The sequence below is a fragment of the Geotrypetes seraphini genome, chromosome 1 (genome assembly GCF_902459505.1).
Source record: "Geotrypetes seraphini chromosome 1, aGeoSer1.1, whole genome shotgun sequence".
Taxonomy (NCBI): Eukaryota; Metazoa; Chordata; class Amphibia; order Gymnophiona; family Dermophiidae; genus Geotrypetes; species Geotrypetes seraphini.
In genome coordinates, this window is record NC_047084.1 from 93,269,025 (window position 1) to 93,281,936 (window position 12,912).

The 12,912-nt window shown below is 41.9% G+C and overlaps 1 protein-coding gene across 3 annotated transcripts in view; it reads right to left on the bottom strand.

Annotated features, from left to right (window-relative positions):
• Window positions 1-12,912, bottom strand: part of C1H18orf25 (chromosome 1 C18orf25 homolog) — a 152,920-nt gene that overhangs the window by 15,646 nt on the left and 124,362 nt on the right. For 2 of the 3 annotated variants that reach the window (XM_033935032.1, XM_033935041.1), the window contains one exon: window positions 9,604-9,786. The exons of the other annotated variant lie outside the window; for it this stretch is intronic. In XM_033935032.1, coding sequence (XP_033790923.1) covers window positions 9,604-9,786 — 183 coding nt within the window. The remainder of the gene's footprint in view (window positions 1-9,603; window positions 9,787-12,912) is intronic. 3 annotated transcript variants of the gene reach the window in all.

The window sequence follows — 12,912 nt, forward strand, 5'->3', positions numbered from 1 at the left end:
GACTGGGTGACCAGAGAATTGGATAGAGGGAGAGTGCTAGATGTGGTGTATTTAGATTTTAGCAAAGCCTTTGACAGTGTTCCACACAGACTTCTAATAAATAAACTGAGTGCCCTCGGGAAGGGTCCCAAAGTGAACTGGGTCAAGAACTGGTTGAATGGAAGGCAAGGGAGGGTAGTGATCAATGGAGATCGCTCTAAGGAAAGGGATGTTACCAGTGGTGTGCCTCAAGTTTCTGTTCTTGGGCCTGTTCTTTTTAACATTTTTATAAACGATATTGCTGAAGGGCTGTCGGGTAAGATTTGCCCCTTTGCGGATGATACCAAAATCTGCAATAGAGTAGACACGCTGGATGGTGTGAATAACATGAAGATAGACCTGGCAAAGCTTGAAGAATGGTCTGAAATTTGGCAGCTAAAATTTAATGTGAAGAAATGCAAGGTCATGCATTTGGGCTGCAAAAACCTGAGGGAATGGTACAGTTTAGGGCAGGGGTCCCCAAAGTCCCTCCTTGAGGGCCGAATCCAGTCGGGTTTTCAGGATTTCCCCAATGAATATGCATGAGATCTATGTGCATGCACTGCTTTCAATGCATATTTATTGAGGAAATCCTAAAAAACCGACTGGTTTAGGGGGTGAAGAACTTATATGTATAACAGAAGAGCGGGACTTGGATGCGATTGTATCTGATGATCTTAAGGTTTGTTTATTTCTTTCCCGCCCTTATCTCGGGCGAGTTACATATTAACATACAAAATAAAAATGTACATTTATTGTACAAAACACTTCAGAGACACATTATAACAAATTACATACTTACATATCAAATCAAATTACATAAACATACATGTCACATCAACGACGAATATCATTTAAGGCCACACATACATCAAAATATAAAATTCCATAAGTCATGCAAGATGCCTCAATAACAAACATCAATAAACCAAATAAAACAAACCAGACCATTGAACACCTCCGTGACCAGCACTCAAGAGTCATCACTCCTTCTCTCTCAACCAAACTCAGACCCTAAATTTCATTTTACAGAACAGATTTCTCTTCAGCAGTTTCCTAAAGTTCTGAAAAGGTGAAGGCTAAAGCTAGATGAATGATAGGGTGCATAGGTAGAGGTATGGTCAGTAAGGAAAAGGAGGTATTGATGCTCCTGTATAAGCCTCTAGTGAGACCTCATTTAGAATATTATGTACAATTCTGGAGATCGCTCCTTCAGAAAGATATAAAAAGGATGAGTTGGTCCAGACTCACAGGGGTGTCCAACCTGCGGCCTTGTGAAGTATTTTGTGCGACCCCAGTCGAGGGTGATGCAGTGTTTTCCTCTGCTGTCCCCTGGTGTTTACCATCTTGCCGGCTCCCTCCTCTGTCTTGGTGCAGCGTTTGCGCGGCCCCAGAAACATTTTTTTCGGCCAATGCGGCCCAGGGAAGCCAAAAGATTGGACACCCCTGGTCCAGAGGAAGGCTACTAAAATGATGTGTGGTCTTTGTCATAAGGCATATGGGGACAGACTTAAAGATTTCAATCTGTATACTTTGGAGGAAAGGCGGGAGAGGGGAGATATGAAAGAGATGTTTAAATACCTACGTGGCTTAAATGCGCACCCACAACAGACTACCTTCAGACGACACCATAATATTGAAACTGCTCTGCTTGGACTTACCACTTTCATCTATAAAGCCTTTGATAAATTAAAACCCATCTTGATGTTATCCCTTGATCTTTTTGCAGCATTTGATCTCATTGATCATGACCTCCTTCTTCACCGGTTACAAAAAATGGGATCAATGCTACAGTCCTAGACTGGTTCTCTTCTTATCTTGCAGAAAATTACAAAATGGCTCACAAAACATATCAGCACTTTTGGAAATTTAACCAAAATGTATTTTATATCTCCTCTGTTTAAGCATTTTCATATAACTTGTATAGAAAAATGGATGATATGATATTATCATGATATCTCAGTGTCTCTCAAACTTTTTTTAGCTCCAGCACACTAAACAGAGCAAATGTTTCTCAAGGCACCCAAAATGGAGTAAATGTTTTACGCGGCACATTATAATTGAAATGATAAAATTGCAAAACCAACAAAAAATTAAATTTGAAAGTTATTTATTTAAAGTTCTTTAAGCTTTGTATGGGTAATTCTAACAATGGTGAAACTAGATGGAATAAAATTGCTAATCAATGCGATGGATGTGTTTGCTTTGAGTGCAAATTAACTCAAAACGCAGCTCAATAGTCGACAAGCAAAAATGCATTTCATCATCCACCATCTGCAGTCGTTCTCTTTTTTAAGATTTAATTTCTGTCAGAGCTGAAAATCCAAGGGCTCCTTTTACGAAGGCGCATTAGCGGGTTTAATGCACGTGACTTTTCATCACGTGCTAACCCCCGCGCTGGCCGAAAAACTACCACCTGCTCCAGAGGAGGTGGTAGCGGCTAGCGTGGCTGGCGGTTTAGCGCGCACTATTATGTGCGTTAAACCGCTAGCGCGGCTTTGTAAAAGGAGCCCCAAGTTTACTAAGATAAGAAGATCCAAACAGTAACAAAAGCCTTGACTGCTTTGTTGCTCAAGTTAGGATAACTACTGCATAAAAAATAAAAATAAAATTACTTGTAAACCGTGCTGAGCTCTACATTTGTGGAGAGGATGCGGTATACAAACTTAAAGTTTAGTTTAGTTTAGTTTGTCATTAGTTTTCAAGGATTAATCACGTCACACAATGATACTTGTCTGGGCCTCTGTATCCTTACGCACACAGACGTTCATAACATTGACAGACTCCTACGTACACGACGTGCAAGTCATCTATTCTAGTATATACTTATGAAGAGAATTTTTAAAAATAAAGTAAAATTCTGGAATCTCTCGTGGTACACCTGGAATCTCTTCAGGGCAAACCACTGTGCCAGGGCACATAGAGACACTGTAATATCTAGTTTCTTAATAGTTACTATATAACTGCATAGTGGCACCTAGTGGTTGAAAAAACTCATTAAAATGCATCAAAACCCTTACAGAATGATAGCAAGCTATTAAGGAGTGTGATTAGTCTATCAAGATCTACAGTAATACCTTATTCTAGCTTTTGCAAAATAGAATATTTGATACAGTGAAACAAAGCATAGGCAGAGCTGCAATTTATTCACAAACTTTATAAAATACATGCTCTTGAGTGTAATTTATTTGTGTGAATGGGAAAGGAAATGAAAAGAAAGCCATTTGAAAGACTCAGTTCCCTGCAATGTAACAGTGGGCTCATTTTCAAATTTCATGCATCTTTTTATCATTTTTTTTCTTCTAGGCCAAATCTGGTCCCTTTCTGTTAAATTTTCAGAGAATTATTGTCCCTACTACAGAAGGAAGCAGGGTTGAAAGATGAATGATATCATTCTGCAAGCAACTTGCGGGCTCAGATGCATAAGCCTAGCATCAGAACTACTAAACACATTGCACTAGAAAGAAAGATTAGATTCTTATCTCAATAATCTTCTTTCTTGTAGATGTGTCTAGTGATCCTGACTCATAGGTTTTGCATCTGAAACTGCAACTTGGTTGCACAAAACTGTCAATCATCTTTTCAACTCCACCTTCTTCCAAGGAAACTGCTCCTGCCCCCTCAGTTCATACAAAAGCAATCAAGTAGCACTGTAATGAAAGACATAACTGGAAGGAGAGAAACGGGGAAGAATCCCCAAAAGTACAATTCTGTTCTGCTCTGTTACAAAAATTACCAATAAACATTATCAGAGTCTAGGATGGGTCCACTGAGCCTGTCTTTAGAATGAAGGACCCAAAAGTGGCATATTCCCTAGCTGCCATGTCCACCCTAGTAAAGGAATGGAGGGTAGACTACATAGCCACTCTACAGACCTCGGGTGAGACAATCCTAGTTTCTGGCCATGAGGTAGTAGCTCCTCTAGTGGAGTGAACTTTCAATGCAATCGGCAGCTGCTTACCTCAGCCCACATATGAGGAGGAAATGGCCATTTTAATCCATCTGGATTGAGGCTGTAATTGCCGGCCTCCTTTTCTTGGCATGACTAGTCAGAACAAAAAGGTGATCCAAGACGCGAAACTCATTGGTAACTTCGAGGTACCAGAGGAGAGTCTGCTTGACATCCAGCAAATGCAATGCCCTGTCCTTTTTCTTTGACCCCGCAGAGTGGAAAGCAGGCAAGCAGACCTCCTGATTAACTTGGAAGGCTAAGACAACTTTCAGTAAGAAGGACAGAGTTGTGTGTAAGTAGAGCCTAGCTTACGTAATGTTGAGGAATGGTTCCCTGCAGAAAATAGGTTGCAATTTGGAAACTCATTTTGCTGATGCAATCCCCACCAAGAACACCAACTTGACCATATGATCCAGAATGGAAGCCTCCCGTAAGAGCTCATAAGGAGGTCCACTGAGAACCTGCAATACAGTGTTGAGATTCTAGGAAGGGAAAGTGGGACGCACCAGAGGGTGCAACTGAAGAACCCCTTTAATGAACTGGGTGACATCTGGGTGAGAGACAAGGGAGCCTCTGTCCCCCCTGTGCTTAGAAACAGGAAAGTCCTGCTATCTTCACTTTCAGAGATCCAACCAACAGACCCTTCTGAAGTCCCTCCTGCAAAAAGTCCAAGACTACTGAAATTGGAGCTCAAGAGGGCTCTACATCCTGCACAGTGCACTAGTGCTGAAAGGACTTCCATGCCTTAGCATAGACTGTCATTGTCGATGGTTTCTTAGCTCTGAGTAAAGTGGTGATGACCGTGTCTGAATAAACCTTGCTCGTGAGGGTCACTCACTCAAGAGCCATGCTGTAAGCCCATAGTGTTACAAATTCTTGCTAGGGCCGGTAGTCTGAGGTCTTCGTGCCTCTGGAGACAGACTAGGTCTGCATACCACATTCTGAGAGTCCAATCGGGCACCCTGGATGACTTGCAATCCTGCAAATGACTCAAATGAGCATGGGACACAGGAAAAACATGTATAAAGAACTTTCTCTCCAGCCACAGTTGAATTGACACATCTAACCCCTCACTTCCAGATTTGTATCTTCAGTTGTAGAAGCGAGTTTTTTTTGTGTTTGCTGCTGAGGCCATCAGATCCATCCGTGGAGGCTGAACTATGATGTTGAACACCTGGAGGAGGAGGGGGGTAGAGATCATTCCCATGGGTTGAGTGTCTGCCGACTCAGAAAGTTGGCCTGCACATTTTACACTCCTGCTATATACGCGGCTGAGAGAGCCTGCAAATGAGCTTCTGCCCACTGAATGAGGAACTGAGCTTCTAGGACAACGGGGCGCTTCTGGTGCCTCCTTGCCTGTTGATATAGGCCACTGCAGTCGCATTGTCTGAGAAGACTCTGACTGCCTTGCCTTCCAGAGACTTCTCCAGTGCCTGAAGTGCAAGTCGAATGGCTCTGAGTTCCAGGCGATTTATGGACCACTTCTGCACCAGTGTCCAATGACCCTGAACTGGGTATCCGTTGCAATGTATCTAGGACCCAATACAAAGTATCTAGGACCCAATACCTGGGAACTTTGGACCCAACACGGTCCATGTTTTTCTCTCTCCTGCTCCTGAGAACTTCTCATCAGCGCAGTCTTCTCTGAATCTGCTCATTAGGACTATTTTTAGTCCCTGATGTCTTATCATAGGACCTATAGGAACCCCGAGGAAGATTGCATTGTCAAAACATGGACCATATTGGGTCCAAAGTTCCCAGTGTAACTAGGTCCTAGATACTTTTATGTGGATTATCAAGTTGAATTTTTAATAAAGACTAACCTACATCTTATGACTCTCCACAGAGTCTTTTGTTTCTGCTGGATTTCCTTTTGTAGAGTAACAAGGGTCAACTTTTTTGCTTGTGCTAAGCAATATGAAGCAGAAAGTGACAATCCAGCTAGAATTGCCTGAATTGCAATTCTAGGTGTAGGGGGCATTAGGAAATGATAGTGGAAGAGGCAAACCCTTGAATATGAACTAGAAGTAAAAAGGCCATTGCTGTCTATTTCCAATTAGCCTCTCCAGAAGCTGTATGGGGTCTCTTTCATCCAACCCCTGATCCAACCACCCACTTCCTGTCTTCTTTTTTTTTTTTTTTGTTAGAGTTTGAAAGGAACAAAAGTTCTCTTCCCATAGTTTTTCTGAACTATTTTAAGTGGTCCCCCACCTAGCGTATATACTCGAATATAAGTTGATCTGAATATAAGTCGAGACCCCCCTTTTTCCCCCCAAAAAGGAGGAAAAATGGTTGACTCGAATATGTCGGGCGACTTAATATTCAAGTGTCCTGCCCTGTCAGGCTCTGCACCCAGCCCCTCCCTGCCAAACTTTGCACCCAGCCCCCTTCCCTCCATTCCTCCCCTGTTAGGCTCTACACCCAGCACCCTTCCTTCTTCCCCTCCCCTGTCAGGCTCTGCCCCCAGCACCTTTCCTTCCTTCCCTTGTCAGACTCTGTACTCTTCCTCCCAGGCTCTGCCCTCTGTCTCCCCACCCCCTCCCTGCCCTATCTTCATACCTCTGCTGATCTGTGGTGGAGGTGCAGCGGGTCCTCTGCCAATCTGTGGTGGAGGTGCAGCGGGCAGGAGCAAGCTTTTCAAACTCCTGACCCGCTGCTAACCGGCTGTGCGATCAAATTTCCTCATCTGAGCGGCACGAGCAGCAGCATGATTTTGCGCTGCTTCTCGGCGCTGAGCAGCTTCCTTACTGGCTCCCCCAAAGATCAAGTTCAAGTTTATTTAAAAATTTTTATACCACTCAATCAAACTTCTAAGTAGTGTACAAATAAGTGCTAATGAGGTACCAAAAGTACAGACTTACATAAGTATATCTCATGATGAGTCACAAGACAAGTAATACACAACATATAAATGAACGGGAACAAGAAGAAAAAGGGAGGAACTGAAATAATCAAAGTAAAGTTAACATAAAAGGTAAGGTAGAAAGGGGATTTAAAAAATAATTAAAAAATTAGCCCTAATAAGGGTAGTTAGGTGTCAAAAGTGTCTTGGAATAGAAAGGTTTTTAACCTATTTTTAAAATGAGGAAGAGATACTTCTGAACGGAGATGGTTAGGGGTGGAATTCCAAAGAGAAGGGGCGGTTACCGCGAAATTATTAGATCTAATAGTATTGATGTGCTTTAAAGAAGGAATTGTTAAGAGATTTTGAGATGTAGAGCAAAGGGCTTTAGAGGGACTGTAAGGTATGATTAGATTATTCATAAATTCAAGTTGGTTACTTGCACGGGTTTTAAATGTCAATAAAAGAATTTTATAATTGATTCTATGCTCAACAGGGAGCCAATGAGCTTTGTGAAGAAGGGGGTGATACATGATCAGAGTGTGGCGCAGTGGTTAAAGCTCTGACCTCAGCACCCTGAGGTTGTGGGTTCAAACCCACGCTGCTCCTTCTGACCCTGGGCAAGTCACTTAATCCCCCCATTGCCCCAGGTACGTTAGATAGATTGTGAGCCCGCCGGGACAGAGAGGGAAAACTGCTTGAGTACCTGAATAAATGCATGTAAACTGTTCTGAGCTCCCCTGGGAGAATGGTATAGAAAATTGAATAAATAAATATGATTATTACAGCAGTATTCTGTATGATTTGTAGTCGCCTGATTTCCTTTTTTGTTATGCCCTTAAACAGTGCATTACAGTAATCGATACAAGATATTACTAGGGAGTGAATTAGGACGTTTAAAGATGCAGGTTCCAGGAGTTTGGCTGGTGATCTAATCATTCGTAAACGATGGAAACAGCATTGGACTACCGTGCTAAAATGAAGATGGTATCTAATAGCTTTAAAGAGTTAACAATTTTAATCGGTAGAGGGTTGAGTTTTAAAGGCGCCTTAATAGTTAAACCTTCTTTGTTAGGGAATATCATAATTTAATTTATTATCGTCTAGCCAGGATTTTAGTTTCTCATTTATATTCGAGTATCCAGTATACGGCATATCCCATCTACTTTAGTTCTCCTCCATCACAGCTTCACTCTTAACCCTAAGCCTATTTGTTCATTTTGTCTGTATGTCCTTTCAAACTGTAAGCTCCATTGTGTATGCCCAGCACTATGTAGACCTTGCAGTCATATACACAGACCATCATTGCAATGTGCTTAGCGTGTTAAGGAATTTATTGCTGCTTCGCTTAGCATTAACCATCAGAATCGATGTCAAAGCCAAGATACAATTTGCATTAATTTAAACCTCCACTTTCAAAGTCAGATTTAGGTCTTCACCTGTAAGAGATGCTTTCTCAATGGCTATCACCAGGTAAAGTGAGCCAGTGGAACACATATAGAGCAGATTTTGCACATAACAGCCATGCTGCTTAGAGACATAATTCACTTTTCTCATCCTCAAAGACATTTCCTATGTCCTAAGGACCTCACTTTTGGAATAAGCATCCCCTTGCACACTTTAAGAATATGCTCAATGCAACACCGATTGAAGAATGCTCTGAAAGATTACAGTTGGTTTTTAAGGTTCTGTCATTTGCTTCTTTATTTTTTGAGACTGTGTCATTTATGTATTGCAAATTGAGGAACATTAGTTTGATGAATCAATCAAAAGCCATGGTCTATTTCTTTTCGATTTCATTTTATTTAACTAGCCAGATCCCTTCAGTATAAGTTTTGGGAAAGGAATATGTCTCTAGTAGACGACTGCAAACCCTTGTTTTTAAGGAAGGTTCCTATGATCTTCACTTAATACGCACCTGGTTAGAAAACAACATTCACTATCATACCTGACTGATATAAATTGGCCAAACTTCAAAAAATTAGTATAAAGTAGTGATAAACTGTCCTTAAACCACACTGGAGATGAAATAGAAGACTGTGCTTCCAAATAATAATTAAATAAAAATCAAATACATAAGAAGACCAATCAGTACGGGCCCAGTGCCCTTATAGTAACCATTTGGCCCCGGGCAGGAGTTTATGAAGTGACGAGCACTTAGAAGTAAATCTAAATAAACCCTGCCCCGTACATCATCGCGTCCTCATGTGTATATAGTTCATGAAAAAAGTATATATATATAATAATAAGGAGCGTGTGTGCTCCTTATTATTATTATATATATATACTTTTATTATATATATATATACTTTTTTCATGAACTATATACACATGAGGACGCGATGATGTACGGGGCAGGGTTTATTTAGATTTACTTCTAAGTGCTCGTCACTTCATAAACTCCTGCCCGGGGCCAAATGGTTACTATAAGGGCACTGGGCCCGTACTGATTGGTCTTCTTATGTATTTGATTTTTATTTAATTATTATTTGGAAGCACAGTCTTCTATTTCATCTCCAGTGTGGTTTAAGGACAGTTTATCACTACTTTATACCGATTTTTTGAAGTTTGGACTTTCGTTGTTATTGGTATATATATACCTTGGTTTCTTTTTGATATAAATTGGACCAGAAACAAAATGCATGGAACACAACATAAAAAATAAGGTTATATATTGTCTGTTCTAAAGAGAACAATACCTGCCAGCTAATCTTTGGATTGGGGACCTGGTTGATTAACCTTAGGTATTAAATGATGGTTTTTTAAAGACTTCTGAATAAAGGAGACAAACCTGTGTCCACATTCAGCTCCTCCAGCAGCCCTCGAGTCCGCCAGGTCATTCCTGGGTCGTGGATGCCTACAGAATTACTGTGCTCCTGCATTGCTGCTGCCGCCAAGAGGGTATCCACATTTACCACTTCCGGGTCGGAGTTCGTGTCAGATATATCATAGTGAGCTGCAACTGGCAGTCCATCTGAGAGGGGAGGGAGAAAAACAATTCTCTGTATGTCTAGAAATGTAGCTGCACATACTAACAGAAGATCTTCTTTATAATAAGAATTGCTGTCTTTAAATGATGTTCTTATAGTAAGACAATTAAATTTTTTACCCTCATAAGTTTGGAGGAAGTCTGACACGCAAAAGTATACAATGCTAACTGTTCATATTCAGGATTGCTGTCCTCATCTTCAGTTCACAGGGGTAAGGAGGATTTAATATTTTTCCCTCAAATGTTTGAAAGTGGTTAGCTTTCAGTGTTCTCCTTTCTACTCTTCCACAATGAAGATAGATACTCTACAAATAAATATTTATATCAACTAATTATATAATACAAAGGTATATGTAACAAAGTCAGGGCTGGCCCAAGCTTACACCCAAGGCAAATGTTTAGTCAAGAGAGTTCAAGGCTCTCTCACCCACATCCAGCATCTCTCATCTCTTCCATTCCTTAACCTTCCAAGATTCAGCATCTTTCTCCTTCTCCTCCCCCCCCCCCCCCCCCCATGTATCCAGCATACTGTAACCTGCTTACATGAATGTGGGAAATAAATGTGATAAAATTAAAAATTATCTTTCCCTACCTCCCTCTCTCTCAGTCCCTGTATATATAATGTTAGATATGTGACTATAGGTCAGCCTGCGTTCTCTGTGGTTGCCGTAAGACTGTGGAATGGGCTACCAGGTAGCTTATGAGCATAGAACAGTTTCGCAGATTGCTTAAAACTCATTTGTACAGGCTTATCTTTCTTAAATTAAGTGAGTCTGAATTATGAAATTGGAAGATGTTTTTATGTGATACCCATTCTGAGTTCTTTGGGGGAAACGGGATAGAAAACAAACATATGTTTTATGGTAACTTGCTTAGGTTTTAGGCAGGAAAGAAACATTTTAAATAAATATGTAAACTGCTTTGATTGTAAGCACAGAAACGTGGTATATCAAGTGCCATCACCATTCCCATCTCTCTCCCTTCCTAATTCTCCCTCCCCCGTGTCCAGAATCTCTCCCCCTTCTTCCTCTCCCCCCGTGTTCCCCAGCAGCTCATTCCCACCTTCTTCCATGAGGTGTTTATAAGTTTCCCTCACTTCCCTATCCTGTCCAGGACTGCACTGGTGCTACAGTCAGCATGTCTACTAATCATGGCTGGCAAATAGCCTTTAGCAGGTATGCGCTCAAGGCTTGCCAAGTCCTGCTCCCTCCAAACTTTTCTTTGAAGGGCAGGAACTACTACTATTACTACTTATCACTTATATAGCGCTGAAAGGAATATGCAGCGCTGTATATTTTGATATTTAGAGATGGTTCCTGCTCGGAAGAGCTTACAATCTAACTTGGACAGACAGACATAACATATAGAGTTGGGGATGCCGAACCAAACGTGTGAAGAGTTAGGAATCGAATGCACTCTTGAAGAGGTGGGATTTTAAATGGTCCTTGAAAACTGTCAGAGACTGGGCCTGCCTTAGGGATTTGGGCAACTTGTTCCAAGCATACAGCGTAGCAAGGTAGAAGGGACAGAGACTGGAGTTGGTAGTTGAAGAGAAGGGCACAGATAAGGAGGGACTTACCTGCTGAGCAGAGCTCATGGGGGGGGAGATAAGTGAAGAGAGATAATGAGGGGCAGCTGAGTAAGTGCATTTGTAGGTCGGTAAGAGGAGTTTGAATTGTATTCGGAAATGGATGGGAAGCCAATGAAGTGACTTTAGGAGAAGGGTAACTTGAGTACTGTATAGTGGCTATCCCAGAATATGAGTCGTGTAGCTGAATTTTGTACGGATTGGAGGGGACTGAGATGGCAAACCGGAAGGCCTGAGAATAGCGAGTTGCAGTAGTCTAAGTGTGAGGTGATGAGGGCGTGGATAAGTGTTTTGGTAGTGTGCTCAAAGAGGAAGGGTCAGATTTTGGTAATATTATAGAAGAAGAAGCGGCAGGTTTTAGCGATATGTTTATCTGAGCAGTGAAGGAGAGAGAGGAGTCAAAGATGACCTCGAGATTACGAGCAGACAAAACAGGAAGGATGAGAGTGTTGCCCAATGAGACGGAGAATGAGGGAAGTGGAGAGGTGGGTTTAGGTGGGAAGATGAGTAGCTCTGTTTTAGCCATATTCAATTTTAGATGGTGGTGAGACACCCAGGTAGCAATGTCGGACAGGCAGGCTGAGACTCTGGTCTGGGTTTCAGTAGAGATATTTGGCACAGAGAGGTAGATCTGTCAGCATAGAGGTGCTACTGGAAGCCGTGGGAGGATATCAGCGCTCTAAATGAGCAAGTGTAGATTGAGAAAAGGAGGAGTCCCAGGACAGAGCCTTGAGGTACACTAATCAATAGTGGGAAGACTATGGAGGAGGAACCAATACTGCATACACTGAAGGTGCGATGGGAGAGATAGGAAGAAAACCAGGAGAGGTCAGAACCCTGGAATCCCAACAAGGACAGCGTATCAAGGAGTAGGCGGTGAGCAACAGTATCAAAGGTGGCAGATTGAGGATGAGGATAGAGTTGAGGCCTTTGGATCTGGCCAAAAACAGGTCATTGGAAACTTTAGTAAGGGCAGTTTCCATGGAATGCAGCGGGTAAAAGCCTGACTGAAGCTGAACCAGAAAGTCTTGTTCATGTAGGATGCCTAAGGCTGTGGTCCAACTGTGATGAATAATTTGTAGACATCACAACTGCTGCCTCTCAAATTATGTCACCCTAGTGGCTGGGCTAGCCATAAAGTTATAGGAAAAGATAAATTCTATATATTCCCATTACTAATGAACGGTTTCATCTAGACCAGTTTTCTTCAATACAAGGTCTTGGGCCAATGGCAGCTCCTAGAAACCTCTGGGGTGGCCTTTATCATCATTCTGACTTTTTCTGCAACTTTGCCTCGCTGCCCAAGCTCATGCCAGAAAAGAGGAAATGGATGAGAGGATAAGCCATATGCTTGAAGGACAAGGCGTTTCTCAACAGATGAAGAGAATGTATTTGGAAATGCCCACTTCCTTGAGGATATATACCACATACCACAAAAAATTTAAAGGCAGGCTGGATGTCATTGACACACACTGATCAGCAGTGTTGAGACCTGCTTCAGCTCATTTGGATCCAAAGTGGCT